The sequence below is a fragment of the Nomascus leucogenys genome, chromosome 8, assembly GCF_006542625.1.
Source record: "Nomascus leucogenys isolate Asia chromosome 8, Asia_NLE_v1, whole genome shotgun sequence".
NCBI lineage: Eukaryota > Metazoa > Chordata > Mammalia > Primates > Hylobatidae > Nomascus > Nomascus leucogenys.
In genome coordinates, this window is record NC_044388.1 from 715,066 (window position 1) to 730,678 (window position 15,613).

At 50.0% G+C, this 15,613-nt stretch overlaps 1 protein-coding gene across 2 annotated transcripts in view; it reads left to right on the forward strand.

The window, feature by feature from the left end:
• The first annotated feature begins 1,535 nt into the window (after nucleotides 1–1,535).
• The window catches only part of GALNT6 (polypeptide N-acetylgalactosaminyltransferase 6), a 40,062-nt gene continuing 25,984 nt past the window's right edge, over nucleotides 1,536–15,613 (forward strand). Inside the window, exons 1-4 of one of the 2 annotated variants that reach the window (XM_030816533.1) lie at nucleotides 1,536–1,641; nucleotides 2,300–2,387; nucleotides 9,677–9,798; nucleotides 13,700–14,293. In XM_030816533.1, the coding sequence (XP_030672393.1) occupies nucleotides 13,803–14,293 (491 nt within the window). In that variant the 5' untranslated portion in view covers nucleotides 1,536–1,641; nucleotides 2,300–2,387; nucleotides 9,677–9,798; nucleotides 13,700–13,802. Of the gene's footprint in view, nucleotides 1,642–1,832; nucleotides 1,956–2,299; nucleotides 2,388–9,676; nucleotides 9,799–13,699; nucleotides 14,294–15,613 lie in introns of those variants that run through there. The other variant, XM_003252125.3, reaches the window with a different exon arrangement.

A 15,613-nucleotide genomic window follows, 5' to 3' on the forward strand; every position in this document is an offset into this window, starting at 1 on the left:
TCTCTACAAAAAATAAAAAAATTAGCTGGGCATGGTGGCATGCATCTGTGGAGGCTGAAGCAGGAGAACAGCTTGAGTCTGGGAGGTCAAGGCTGCAGTGAGCCGTGATAGCTCCACTGCACTCCAGCCTGGGCAGTAGAGCAAGAAAAGAAAAGAAAAGAAAAGAAAGAGAAGGAAAGAAAGAGAAAGAAGGAAAGAGAAAGAAAGGAGAGACAGAAAGAAAGAAAAAGAAAAGAAAAAAGGAGGGAGGCTGGGGAGCAGAAAGAGACCCTGAGGAAGAAAAGAGAAAGAAAGACAAATTTATTTAAATATCAAAACAAAAGAGAAACTGAACTAGTGGTAGAAGTTTCTACCATAGAAAGTTTTCAAATTATTGGCTATTTGGAGTCATGCGCGCTCCTTCTCTGTTGCTAAGGCCCCAAAAGATTGCAGCACACGAGGCAGCGCCGGGGAGGACCAGTGAGCTGCGCGGGCCCTGGCGGGGTAATTCGGAACACCCGCTTAGGAGGCGGGTTTACCAGGATTCTCATTCCAGCCCTGCCACTAATTGTTCAGGGTTCTCAAGGTCGAGCATGCACAAGAATCACTCGGAGGGCTTTTAAAACACAAATCGCCGGGCCCAACCCGAGTTTCGGAATATGTAGGGCCCATTTCTTTTCTTTCTTTTTTTTTTTTTTTTTTGATACGGAATCTCGCTCTGTCGCCAGGCTGGAGTGCAGTGGCGTGATCTCGGCTCACTGCAACCTCCCCCTCCCGAGTTCAAGCAATTCTCCCGCCTCAGCCTCCCGAGTAGCTGGGATTACAGACGCCCGCCACTACGCCCAGCTAATTTCTTCTATTTTTAGTAGAGACGGGGTTTCACCATGTTGGAGGCTGGTCTCGAATTCCTAACCTTGTGATCCGCCCGCCTCGGCCTCCCAAAGTGCTGGGATTACAGGCATGAGCCTCCGCGCCCGGCCCAAATTTCTAAGAAGTTCTCAGGTGATTCTGACTGGCGCTGCTGGTGGGGGATCCCACTTTGAGAAACACCCTCTGCTGTGTGAGCAGCTGCCTCCCCGGTACATTCGGAATAATCACAGTAGGTTTAAAGTTTGCTGGGGCTGGGATTCAGCTGATACCTGGCACCTGGAGCCCTTGACACCGTTCACGGCGCACGGAATACGAGCTCTTGTTGGATGGAGCACAAACGAGAAGCAAACCTGGGGCAGGACCCCGGGGCCCATGGCTGCCCCGCCGCGATTTCCCCTCCGGGGCAGGCCTCTGGGCTCCGAGCGCTCCAGGCGGGCGCGCAGCACATTCCGGTTCCATGCACCCGCCGCCCGTGGCTCTGCTAATGCCTGTCGTCTTCGGGGTGACTAGGACCCTCCAATCTTTTTCCGCGCTGAAAGCCTGGCCGCAAAGACCGCACCCCCGGGGCGGGCTGAGACGCAGAGAAGCCGGGGCGCCCCTTTGCCGGTCCGCCCGGAGTTCCCGGGCCCGCAGCAGGCTGGGGACACGGCGGGACCCGCTGCACCTGGCCCGGGAGGGGCGGGGCGGGCGCGTTAGTGTAGGTCCCGCCCCGGCCCCACCCTCCTGGCCGTCCGGTGGGGAAACCCGGGAGCGGCCCCGCGGCGCGGCTGCGGCTCTGCCTCGGCGCGACAGGTAAGCGGCAAAAGGAGCCCGCGACCCTCTCCCCGGCAGGGCCCCCCTCAGCTCCCGCACTGCTCGGACTTCCCTCCCGCGGAGCTCGCTTCTGCCGAGTCCTCGCTCTCACCTCCTCCTCCGCCAGCCTTCGCCTCTTCCTCTTCCTCCTCACCACCCCCGACAGTAAAATGAAGGGGCTGGGCCAGGCTGGTCCCTCCTGCCTTCGCTCTCTGCTGGTCGCGGTGGCTTGTAGCTCCTCCCTCGGTAGGACCCCCCTCCACCTTGGCGCTTACGAGATGAATGAGGAGCCCAGACCTCTGGAACTTGGAGGGGTGAGAGGGGGACAAGCCAGAGCCAGGGCTCCACACCCTCTTCCCCTCACCCACCCATGCCCTGCATTCCTTCTGTGCCCCGTCTCCCCAGATCGGGCCACCCCATGTGCTCTGGTACGGCAACTCTTCCAGAGAGGTTTCCTCCTGCCCTGCCACGTTGCGCCTGAGCAGAAGGGGACAGGGAGGAGAAGCCTCGCCGGTGGAGGTCGGTCTGAGCCCTGCTTGAATTCCCTCCCGAGCCGGGGGGCTTTTGGGGTGGGGAGGGATCTGCCTCCTGCTGTGGGGAAATGGAATCTGTTGGGTGTTCATGACTGTGACTGTCACCGACTTCCCCATTTCCTCAGTTGTTCAGATTCCCAGGCTGATAAAAAGGAGAAACAGCTTTTACTTGCACCCAGGGCCAATCATCGCAGACCCAGACCTCTGCAGAGGGTAGGATGGGGCTCTTCTGTGTATGGGGGTGGAGGGTGGTCAGTTTGCCAGCAAAGCTTACAACAGACCCCTTCTAGCAGCGGACAACCCATTGTAGCACTCTCAGAAAGGGTGTTAACTCTGCTCTGAGCTTGCCCCCAGGCCCACACACACAGAATTTACAGGCACTGGGTGAGGTTCATAGTTCTGGACACACCAAAGAGCCTCGAGGACTTTTGCGCCTTCTACCAGAGATGTATGTGCACCACACAGGCCCTATTCTCCGCTCCAGACGGATGAGCTGTCTCCCTTCCCATCAAAGGAAAGGTTAAGAAGGATGAGACAGGGAAATTCATGTGATGATGAAAACCAGGTCAGGTGAGGGGTTTGAAATATGCTTTGGTTCCGGCCACATGTGGTGGCTCATGCCTGTAATCCCAGCACTTTGGGAGGCTGAGGCTGGTGGATCATCTGAGGTCAGGAGTTCGAGACCAGCCTGGCCAACATGGAAAAACCCCATCTCCACAAAAAATACAAAAAAATTAGCCGGGCATGGTGGCAGGCGCCTGTAATTCCAGCTACTTGAGAGGCTGAGGCAAGAGAATTGCTTGAACCTGGGAGGCAGAGGTTGCAGCGAGCCGAGATCGCACCATTGCATTCCAGCCTGGGCAATAAGAGCAAAACTCTGTCAAAAGAAAAAAAAAGAAAGAAAAGAAAAGAAAAGAAAGGAAAAGAAAATAAAAGAAAAAAAGAAAGAAAGGAAAGAAAGATGTTTTGATTCCAATTGCCTAGCAGGAGCCAGTAGCATTGCAGGCATTTCCCTAGCTCCAGTTCCTTAATGGTGCCATGCACGTTAGGAACCCAGAGGTAATCAGAGAAAGCTGCTTCCAGGGGCACCAGGGCAGAGAGCAGGACAGGACCCTCAAAAGAAAGAGGGAAGTGTGCAGGAGACTAGGCTGCTCAAGATGACCTCACCTCAGTAATGCTGCCCACAGTCCTACAGTGGGCGGAACAGCTGACTCCTACCCGTAGCAGCATGGAAGAGCTCAGGGCAGAGAAGGGGAGACCCTGATGTGTGTCAGGTGCCCTGTGAGGTCAGAAACATATTTTCCCAAGTTCAGCTGGAAGAAGTGGGGACAGGAAATATGAGCATGAACTTAGTCCATGCAACCATTGCCTCGAACAGACCTCAGGACCAGGAGGGGCCGCTAACCCTAGGGCTGAGGGCCTCTCAGTGCGGGGAGGCAGTGAGTATCATGGAGGCAGGCAGCTGACTCAGCCCTGTCACTAACTTCGATATATAATCTTAGCCAAAACACATAAACACTCCCTGGGTGGGGAGCAAATGAGAAGGTGTAGATGAAGTGTTTTGGCAAAGCTCCAAGCACCAGTCAAATGCAAGACAATGTGATGTCACAGTTAAGAGAGTGGGCTTTGGAGATACATAGGCCTGAATGCAAATTCTGCCTCTGCCACATTTCTAGCTGTGTGACCTTGGTCAAGTTACTTGACCTCCCTGTGCTTCAGTTTCCTTCTGTGTAAAACAGAGAAGATTTGATTTGGTAAGCAGTAATATTTAAAATGGTGATGGTATTCTTCTTAACATTTTCTGGCTCCCACGGATGTGTTCTGACATCTCCAGCCCTGGAAGTGATGCTGAAGACCAGGCTGGGTGTGTCCCTGCCGTAGCTTGGATAAACTCAGTTCTTTACACAGCCCTCTGCCCCCTTCTGGGAAAGCCCAAATGTTCATTCTCATTTGATAGGGATGAGAGTGAGGATTTGAATAAGCAGGAGGGTAAGTGCAGGGCAGTGCCTGTCTCTGTGTCGAGCTCAATGCTGTAATTGTGCTGTGTAAAAGGCCTATGTGGTGAACAAGGGTGAGCTCACTCCAGGGAGGAGAAGGACTGTTGGAAGTCTTTTGTGGCACCTGACAGCCCTGTGGGGTCAGCTTATTCTCTTGTACCCTGAACAACCTGGTCCTAAGGCCTAGGTTAGAGATTTGAAGGAAGAAAGCAACCCAGTCCTCAGCTCTGCACGTGATAGAGAATGAAGAACAGACTAGCAAAATAGCATTGCCATACATCTCAAGGCAGAGGGGTGCAACAGGGATTGGAAGGCCAGGATTGGCCAGGAAGAACATTCTGGAGACAGAAGTTTGGGGACCAAGACTCAAGGATTGGGAAGGAGAAGGAAACAGGATCTAGGTGGTCTAGCGTCTGGGCCTGCTGGTTCTCCCTTCTCCATGATATTTAGTGGGGAAGTCCCACATGAGGAAAGCACGGGTATTAGAGAAACTTGGGAACAAATAACACCTAGAAACGGAGGCAGCAAGATGCACCTTAGTCTAGGAAGCCTTCTTGAGAGAGGGGAGTCTCTGGTAAGAATTTGAAAGAAAAGAAATATGGCTTGCTTGGCAAGAATATAAGGGAAAGGCTTTGAGGAAGAAAAGATAGCCAGTGAGTGCCAAGCATCTGGTTGGGCCTGAGGGTGAGCAGCAAACAGGAAGCAACCCGGCCAGCCCCTCCGTGTTTCTGCCACAGTCAAACAGTGCTCAAGGAATATGAATATGGCTGTCCTGATTGTGAAAGAGAGAGAGGGGCCCGAGGCAAAGGAGGCTGGCAGGCAGCTCCTGCTGATCCTCCAGATGCTGGTTGATAAAGGCGCAATTTCAAATGAAGGTTTTGAAAGCAGAAAGGACGGTGAGGAACCAGGAGGCAGGGAATGAATCAGCAGGACTTGGGAGCAGGTGTGGGGTGAACCTGAAATTGAGACAGGATTAAAAAGGACCTGTCTGAGAGTGGGACAGGGGCTGGCTTGTTTCACGGACTTCAGTGCTTCTGGCGGCAATGGGGAAATTAGGAAGGCTGGCTAGCGGAGGAGGCTGGGCACAGACCCTGAGCCCAGGGGATGGTACACTGAGTAGCCAGTGGCCCCGGGTGAAAGTTCTGCAGCCAAGAGCAGACTGGGGGATGAGGAGAGAAGAAAAATTCAGTTCTAGTCTCTCCCATTAACCCCCCTTCCCAATTTGAAGACTGGCCCAAGAGGCCTTCGGGAATACCCCTCCTGTCTTCCACCCTTCTCATCACTTCCCTGTCCCTTCTCTGTCCTTTCCCCCAACTGCCCCCCTTAAGCCCAGTCTGGTTGTCACCAAGGCTTCTAGGTGATGAGAGAATCCCACCTCATCTCCACCTGGAACCCTCCCTCCACTTCTGCACTCCTAGGGATGAACCGTTGCACACTCCTGCCCCACCTGGCAGGGCCTACAGGGTCTCCAGTGAAAAACCTGTGAACTGTTGAACCTCCTGTTTGGTGGCATATTATTTTGATTTTTGGTGACTTTTTCTTGGAATAAGTCAACAAATATTAACCAAGTGCCTACCACATGCCAAGCGCTGCTCTAGGTATACAGTGGTGAGCAAAGTTGGGTTGAGTTTTTCAATAGAAAATCCATGTTTGGGTAATTTAAGCTTAAAATATCATGCAAACAGGCTGGGCGCATTGGCTCACACCTGTAATCCTAGTACTTTGGGAGGCCGAGGCAGACAGACCACTTGAGGTCAGGAGTTCAAGACTAGCCTGGCCAACATGGCGAAACACTGTCTCTACTAAAAAAATACAAAAATTAGCTGGACGTGGTGGCCGGCGCCTGTAATCCCAGCTACTTGGGAGGCTGAGGGATAAGAATCGCTTGAACCAGGAGTCGGAGGTTGCAGTGAGCCGAGATCCCGCCACTGCACTCCAGTATGGGCAACAGAGTGAGACTCCGTCTCAAAAAAAAAAAAATTATGCAAACATAAAATGAACCTTGATATGTTGGGGGAACTTGATAGACTAGCTACAGAAATAATTTTCAGTGTATCTTCCTGGGAAAATAAGCCACAGTATTGCAGCTTGAGTCTTGGGGAAAAGCTGAAGTGTCTTGAAGGTGTAATTATGGGGAAAAATAAAAACCCTCCCACATTCTGTGATCAAAAGGGTCAGGGGTGGGAGGAGGGCTTTGGAGGAGATAATTTGCTCTTCTGTTCACAGTATGAGTGCAGAGGACTTGAGATGAGTGCTGTGTTTGATGGAGAGAAAGTGCTTATGAGGAAGAAAGGACGGTCATTTGGGCCAAACAGCCTCTCAGCCCCATTTCCCCCAGCAGTAGTGTGAAATTAACCTGCCCCCTCCCCAATATGTCTAGCTCCACACACCTGTGCCCGTGGTAAGAGTGGTGACAGTTATCACTTTCCAAAGAAACTTGTAATTGAGCCCTCCTCTGAGTAACTTGAGCAAATATCCCTGTGGTAAGGACTGCTTGCTTCCTGCTGCCACGTCTAAGGAGGTGACCAGCTCAGCTGATAAACAGAAAGAAACATTGTTACAAAGAGGCCACCTGGCCAGCTAGGGTGTGTTCTGGATGGCTGACTCTGACATTCACAAAAGCTAAGGCTGCCTGGGACTTCCAGTTTCTGCATCTTTAAAGCATTTGTATCCTTGAGTGGGAGGAGGGCAAATGCCAGGAAGGGGATCAAAGGGTGGAGTGGGGGAGGCTCAGGGAGGACAGGCCTGGTCCCCAAATTCCCTACTCAACCTCCAAGGGTACGAGTGTGGTAAACAGAGTAGTAGTCTAGGAGTTGGGAGATCGGGTTCTGCTCCTGAGAGCCACTAGCTGTGTGTTGCTAGAGAAGTCACCTAACCACTCTGGCCTCGCTGTTGATAAAATGAGGGTGTTAGACTCACAGACAGACCTAGTCGAAACAGCAAGCTAATGTGTAATGGCAGAATATCCTGTAAGTCAAGGATTTCTTGCAGTAAGTGCATTCAGAACATCATTTAGTGAAGCCAGTGCTCCACATTTAACCCCTCCAGCCTCATCTCATTTAACAAGAGTTTGTTGGACTAGCCAGGCCTGATGGCACGCACCTCTGTAGTCCCAGCTACTCAGGAGGCTGAGATAGGAGGATTGCTTGAGCCTGGGAGGTCGAGGCTGCAGAAAGCTGTGTTCATGCTACTACACTTCAGCCTGGGTGACAGAGTGAGACCCTGTCTCCAAGAGAAAAAAAAAGAAAAGTTTATGGAACACCTGCTATGTGTAAAACTTGTGCTAGACTTTGTAGGTGATAAAAAGCTGAAAACAGCATGGCCTCTGTGGTCCAGGAGTCCATAAACGCATGGTGGGCCGTGATGAGACTGGAGTACAAATAAAAATCGGGTGCTAAGGGGGCAAAGCAGGGAAGAGATGAATTCTGCTGGGAGATCTGAGAAGGCTTTTTGGAGGGAGGCTAGAATATAAACTGCGGGGTTTAGACTGTGTCACTGGCTTTCAAACTTCTATGACTTGACCAAAGTGAGAAATATACTTTATAGCAAGACCTGGTACCTGTGTATATGTGACAGGGCATCCCAAAAATCTTAGGGCAGTTTTATAATTTAATCATATTACAAGCAGAAATTCTACAAACCGTAAAAACTATCATTTGAAAATTGAATCATTTAAACTTCTTTTGTCTTTAGTTGTACAAATTTTGAATAACAAATTTATCATTTTAATTTTGTATCAGGCAGTGTGTATCTTTAGCAGACTGAAACAAACATTAAAATAAAAGTTTACTTTTCGGGCTGGACGTGATGGCTCACACCTGTAATCCCAGCACTTTGGGAGGTCAAGGCAGGAGGATTGCTTCAGCCTAGGAGTTGAAGACCAGCCTGGGCAGCATAGTGAGACCCCATCTCTACCAAAAAATAAAAATTAGCCAGTCATGGTGACACACACCTATGGTCCCATCTACTCCAGAGGCTGAGGCAGGAGGATCCTTTGAGCCCAGGAGGTCAAGGCTGCAGTGAGCTGAGATTGCGCCACTGCACTCCAGCTTAAGGAACAGAATGAGACCCTGTCTCCAAAAGAAAAGAAAGAAAGAAAAAACGAATACTTGCCTGTGTTACATGTGATATGTGATGCACTTTGATATTTTCTTTTTCATTCTATTCTGGGTTTTTTAAATTTATTTATTTTTATTTTTTGAGACAGGGTCTCGCTCTATTGCCTAGATTGTAGTGCAGCAGCATGATCATAACTAACTATAGCCTCAACCTCCTGGGCTCAAACAGTCCTCCGGCACCACCTCCCAAGTAGCTGAGATTACAGGCGTATGCCACCACACCCAGCTAACTGGTCTCTTTTTGCTAATTGGTCTTTTTTTTTTTTTTTTTTTTTTTGAGACAGAGTCTTGCTCTGTCACCCAGGCTGGAGTACGGTGGTCCTATTTCTGCTCACTGCAACCTCCAGCTCCTAGGTTCAATCAATTCTCCTGCCTCAGTTTCCTGAGTAGTTGGGATTACAGGCACCTGCCACCAAGCCTGGCTAATTTTTGTATTTTTAGTAGAGATGGGGTTTCACCGTGTTGGCCAGGTTGGTCTTGAACTCCTGGCCTAATGTGATCTGCCCACCTCGGCCTCCCAAAGTGCTGGGATTTCAGGTGTAAGCCACTATGCCTGGTCCTAACTGGTCTTTTAAAGAAATTTTTGAATGCTGATTTGCAACACTCTGAATTTATTTTATAATATCACGGTGGATTGTAATCAGCAGTTTGATACAAGCTGGGCTGGGTAAAGCCTCAGTTCCTTACACCAATGAGAGAAGGTAAGTTTGTGTTCTGGCTGGTGGGGCCAGGGAAGCAAATCCCATTTGTTCAATCTAGGCAGGCTTTTCAGAGAGGATTTCTGGCATCATCTCTGGATCAAAGCCAAGGATGGTCTGAGGAGTTGCAGGCCCAAGGGAACCTGGAGGAAAAAGACTTGGGAAAACATGCTGAGCCACAGCGAGAGGGAAATGAGTGGATGGGGGCTGCGGGCACACTTGCCAGGAAAGCAGGAGGCCAGGTGTGGGAGCCCAAAGGTGAGGGAGATACACAAGACTCCAGGGGCAGATCTCGTGAAGCTCTGTACTTGAAAGAATAGCAAAGAATAGCAGCTATTCTTTCTCCAAGGCTGGCGGAGGGGCGACCTCCAGGACCTTGCTAACCACACTTCTGGGAATCATCTCCTACACAGGGAGCAAAAATCCTTAACCCCAAAGTCCTGTGGCTTGCCCTAGATTGTGTGTCTCTTCTAAGGGACTCTTTCCTGTTGCCCTCATGCTAAGCAAACAAACTAGAGAACGAGTGCCTCACCACCAAGGCTAATCCCAGGCGTCTCATTTCGGTTCAGGATGTGGTTAGTACCTTGAGGAACTGCAGGTTTGAGAGAGAAAGCTTCAGGCAGCCAGATGGGATTGAGAGATTAGATGCCTAGGATGAGCTCAATTTAACCCTAGATTTCTTTCTCCAGGGAAAATAAAAGAAGCAAAAACAGACCCTGCTGTGAGGGACCACGAGGCAGTGCCAGGATGAAAGAGTTGGAGTAACCTAGGTGATTCTGAGTGAATCAGGCAGGAAGCCTTCCTGGAGGGGGTGAGTCTTGAGCACTGGCAACAGCTAGTAACTACAATCTTACCACGCCTTTGTTTCTAACTGTGCTCCCTGTTTCTTGCTGGAGTGGGAAGGTAGATGGAAAGTAGTGGGGAGGCCGGGGGCGGTGGCTCACGCCTGTAATCCCAGCACTTTGGGAGGCCGAGGCGGGCGGATCACGAGGTCAGGAGATCAAGACCGTCCTGGCTAAATATGGTGAAACCCCATCTCTACTAAAAATACAAAAAATCAGTCAGGCATGGTGGCAGGCACCTGTAGTCCCAGCTACTCGGGAGGCTGAGGCAGGGGAATGGCGTGAACCCAGGGGGCCGTGCTTGCAGTGAGCCGAGATTGCGCCACTGCACTCCAGCCTGGGAGACAGAGCAAGACTCCGTCTCAAAAAAAAGAAAGTAGCGGGGAAGATGCAGCCTGCAGGACGGTTCAAAGCTGTCATGGCAAACACTCCCCCATTCTGCAGGCCTCTGTGTGGGCTTAGCCGGGACAGTTCCAGAACTGATGAGGTGTCTAGCTCAAGCGAATCCCCTTGTGCTAGCCCCAGCATAGCTCAACCTCTGTGACAAGAAACTCCTGCTACGCCGAATCCCCATTTCTTCCCCGAAGGCTTCCTCAAGCCCACAGGGAACTCTACCTCTCTCAGCTTAGCACTTACTGTCTATACTATTCTGCTTTAATTTTATTCATTTTTGAATAAGTAATATAGTCAGGGTTCAAAGTACAAAAGAGTATTCAGTGAAAGGTCCTTTTCCTGCTCCTGAATCTCCCCTGGTCAGGTGCTTCCTTCACCTGGTCAGTGCTATCAGTTCTCGTTCTCCAATAAGATTTTCAAATCCCTTGGGGAAAGGAATTGAGCCTTTGTGTCCCTCTGTGTACCAGACAAGGTAAACTGTCCCACCCCATCACCCAAGGGGGTCTTCCTAGCACCACACCCTCCCTCTTCCATCCACACTGCTATTAACTCTCCTTGGTCAGACTCCGAATGGGTCATCCAGCTGCCAAGCAGGTCCCTTTCCAAGATACCCTCCACCACTGTCAGATTGTTCTTCCTGTAATGCTGGGCTCCCAGCTTAACGCTTTATTACTCCCCATGCCTTGGGTCAAGGGCAAATGCTCCTCAGCATGATGAACAAGGCCCTCAGGACTTGGTTTCAGCCACCTCTGTAGGCCCAATTTCTGCTACTCCTGCCATACCAGACTGCTTACAGTTCTGTGACTGGCTCTTCTGTCTCCCACCTCTAGACCATTGCAGGTACTGTGCCTTCTGCCTGAAATGTGCTCATCTCGCCTCGCTGACTCCTACTCGCCGGTTAGTGCTCGGCCCAAGTTTCTGCCCCCGTGAGATTTCTTCACAGATGTTGCCCTCCCCCATTTGCTGAGTTTCCTGCATGCCATCTCCTTCAGCACTCAAGGGTACCTCTTTGATTCTGCTTCTCACAGGGTAATCTCTGTTTAAAATCTGATGCCTCCAATTGACTGTAGGATCCTTGAGGGCTGGCCTTGCACTTCTCTGTGTCCCCCGCCTCTTGCAGAGTACTACTGGTGGAGGCAGTTATTCAGTAAATACTGGTGGAATAAACAAATCTCTCCTATCTCCTAGACAATAGTTAATACAAAATAGATGCTCAAAGAGATTTCTTTTGTTTGATTTTTGACAGTGCTGCTGAATCTGATGTTATAAAAGAAGCCACATTTCTACCCCAGTCCAGAGTGAATCCAGCTCCCCACTTGAAATCACGATGGCCACATACCCCCAAGGTCTCAGACACCAGGCCTCTCCACAGGCAGGAGCTTGTGTGTTTAAACAATAGCATTAAATAGTACAACCAGAGTTATTTTTAAGCAAAACATGCAGGGAGTAATGAACGTGGCTTTGGCCAAGGGCCAGGTGCTTGAGGATAACTGCTGGGAAGTGAAGCAGGGATTTATTATAATAATAGAAATAGTTGATACCATTTATTGAGGGCTTAGTATGACAGGTGCCCTGCCAAACATTTTACCTACATTATCTGATTTAATCCTCCCCACAACCCTGTGAGTTAGGTATTAGTTGCCCCCACTTTATAGATGAGGAAATTGAGGCTTAGAGGGATTAAGTAAATCACCCAAGGGTCACACAGCTGCTAATGATCAAAACTAACACTTTGTGGGAACTTACCACGTGCAGAGACTGCTAAGCTTTGTCCATGAATTTTGCAGGGAAGGAACATAATCCTTATAACAACCCTAGGAGGTAGGTGCTACTACTAGAAGAGGAAGAACTGGAATTTGTGCCCAGGTCCCTTGCCACTGATGTCTAGTGCTTAACCAGTGAGCTTATGTGTCCAGAACTCTGCACAGAAAGTTCTGCAAGCATTTATCCTCTAGGGCATGGATCCACATGCCTGGGGGTAGAGCCTGGTGAATGCCCATGCCCAGCCCTGCCAGGAATGTCTTGTCATGAAATCTTAGGTTTCTGTTAAATTCTTTTTTATTAAATATGAGTAGATTACAGATAACTTTTATTTATTTATTTTTAGAGACAGAATCTCTCTCTCGCCCATGCTGAAGAGCAGTGATGCGATTATAGCTCACTGCAGCCTTAACCTGCTGGGCTCCAGCAGTCCTCCTGCTTCAGCCTCCCAAACAGCTAGGACTACAGGTGGGCACCACTATGCCTCGCTAATTTTTAAAATTTTTTATTGAGATGGGCTCTCAATACGTTGAGCAGACTGGTCTTGAACTCCTGGGCCCAAGCGATCCTCCCACCTCAGCCTCCCAAAGTGCTGGGATTACACCATGCTCGGCCAAGAAATATTTATAAAATACGTATAGGGTATAAAGAATTACAGTCCACCAGCAGCCACCATCCACTTCCAGAAAAAAACACTTTGAAGTCCCCCGTTACCCATCTCTAATCCTGTACCATTTTCTTCATCTTCAGAAACTGGTTATATCATTTCTTTAGCTTTCTTTTTTTCATGGGGGGACGGAGTCTTGCTCTGTTGCCCAGGCTGGAGTGCAGTGGCATGATCCCAGCCTACTGCAACCTCTGCCTCCCAGGTTCAAGTGATTCTCCTGCCTCAGCCTCCCCAGTAGCTGGGATTACAGGCATGCGCTACCATGCCCAGCTAATTTTTGTATTTTTAGTAGAGACAGGGTTTCACCATGTTGGCCAGGCTGGTCTTTAGCTTTCTTTATAGCTTTATCACATATTTGTATTCATGAACAAGACATTGTTTAATTTAGCATGTTTTTACATTTTCTATAAGTGGAATCATACTGTACATATCCTTTCGTCACTTGCTTTTTTCACCTAACAACACATCCACATTGTTGCATGGAGAAGTGGTTCATTCTTGGTCATCACTGTAGAGCACTGCATGGTATGGGTATTTTGCACTTTATTTATTCATTCTGCTGGTGGACTTAAAGGTTTTACCAGTGAAATGCAATTATGAAAGTGAGATGTTGCCATTTAAGTCAGTGCTGGCTTAAATGTTCTTGTACATACCTCTTGGTTTGCATGTACCAGAGTTTGTCTGGGATATAAAATGAGGAGTGGAATTGCTGGCTCAGGCTGTGTTCATTTTAAATTTTTCTTGATAATACCAAGTTGTTTCCCAAAGGTACAATGATTAAATCTCATGAGTTTAACGATTAAATCTCATGTAGTGTTTCAGTGTTCCAGTGACTCCAGATCCATGCATATTAGGATCTTAGGGCAGGAAAGAAACACTGCCTCCAGTCTCCTCATTTTATGGATGCAGGAAATGTAGATACAGAAAAGTTGTGGCCAATAAGGTGATGCCACCACTCAGCAACAGAGCCTGGCCTCGAACCTGAAGCACCTGACTCCCTCCTTGCCCTGTGTTGGCTCACTTCTCTCTCTCGTCCCCTCCTTTCTCAGGCTGAGGCCCCAGCTTGTGGCCACCACAACGTATCAAGCTATTTCCAGGGTTGGGTTCAGGACTCAGAGCTGACGCAGCTGGGGTCCCCCTTGGTTCTGGAGGATGAGGCTCCTCCGCAGACGCCACATGCCCCTGCGCCTGGCCATGGTGGGCTGCGCCTTTGTGCTCTTCCTCTTCCTCCTGCATAGGGACGTGAGCAGCAGGGAGGAGGCCACAGAGAAGCCGTGGCTAAAGTCCCTGGTGAGCCGGAAGGATCACGTCCTGGACCTCATGCTGGAGGCCATGAACAACCTTAGAGATTCAATGCCCAAGCTCCAAATCAGGGCTCCAGAAGCCCAGCAGACTCTGTTCTCCATAAACCAGTCCTGCCTCCCTGGGTTCTATACCCCAGCTGAACTGAAGCCCTTCTGGGAACGGCCACCACAGGACCCCAATGCCCCTGGGGCAGATGGAAAAGCATTTCAGAAGAGCAAGTGGACCCCCCTGGAGACCCGGGAAAAGGAAGAAGGCTATAAGAAGCACTGCTTCAATGCCTTTGCCAGCGACCGGATCTCCCTGCAGAGGTCCCTGGGGCCAGACACCCGACCACCTGAGTAAGTAGCACCCAGAGTCCTTGTAGGGAGACCAGGGCCTTGCTAAAGGCATGGCTAGTATGGCCAGGGCCATAGATCAAGGGCCAGAGAAAGAGTTGAAGGGAATTTTATAATATGGGCAAGGATCTCCTCTGTGCCTCACTTCTTTCCCAGAACAACTGTGCTGATCCCAGGGGTTGTGATTCAAGGGTATTATGGTCAGGCCAGAGGCCCAGGGAGACCTGTGAGAGTGAAATGCAATTATGAAAGTGAGATGATGTGGAAGAAGGAACTCAGCCTGGCACCAGGACCTGGCACAGGGTGACTGGGGCGACCTGATACCAAGCTGTGGTTTCAGTAGCTTTCTCCTCTACTGAGGCCTGCCCCAGAGACTGTGGGACTCTAATGCTGAGCTGTTTGGGGAGGGGGCATTTCTTAACAGCAGCCCTGGTGGCTAGGAATATCCTCACACCTGGTTTCCTCCAGTGAAGGCCCACAAGGCCACGAATTGATTCCAGCCTTTATTTGACGTTGTTTATAGCCTCAATCTTGCACAATGAGATATCACTTAGATCTCTGAGTGGCAGACCCCTCCCTCTAATGCCCCCATGGCTGCATTCCCATGATCCTCAAGTTAAAGACAGTATGTCTTCCCCACTTAGCCTTTGTCTTTTCCAGCTCAAGTGTTATACCCTATTTGGCCTTTTCTCAAATGGCAGCCCTCATCCCCAGATTTCATGAGTCTTTAGGGCTGTGAACCTGAGGTTCTTGAGACTTGAGCCAAGTATGATAGCCCTGGAACAAGGGGCCACTTGAAGCTATCAGGAATTCCTTAGCAGAGAAGGGCCCGGGGGCCCGGTGCAGTGGCTCATGCCTATAATCCCAGCACTATGGGAGGCTGAGGTGGACGGATCACTTGAGGCCAGGAGTTTGAGACCAGCCTGGCCAACATGGTGAAAGCCTATCTCTACTAAAAATACAAAAAAATTAGCCCAGCATGGTAGTGGGTGCCTGTAATCCCATCTACTCAGGAGGCTGAAGGACAAGAATCGCTTGAACCTGGGAGGTGGAAGGTTGCAGGGAGCTAAGATCACACCACTGCACTCCAGCCTGAGTGACACAGCAAGACTCTGTCTCAAAAAAAAAGAGAGAGAGAAGAGCACTGGGTGTGACAGCAGCCAGTGGAGGAAGCCGGGGAATCTCTCTGGAGGGTCCCCAAGAAATCCTCTGACCAGCAGAGGAGGTCAAGGAAAGGGTGTGAGGTCACATGATTCCTTGAGATCCAAGATTCACACATTCCCACCCCCACCCTGAGATGGAGTGTCAAGAAGGTAGCAGCGT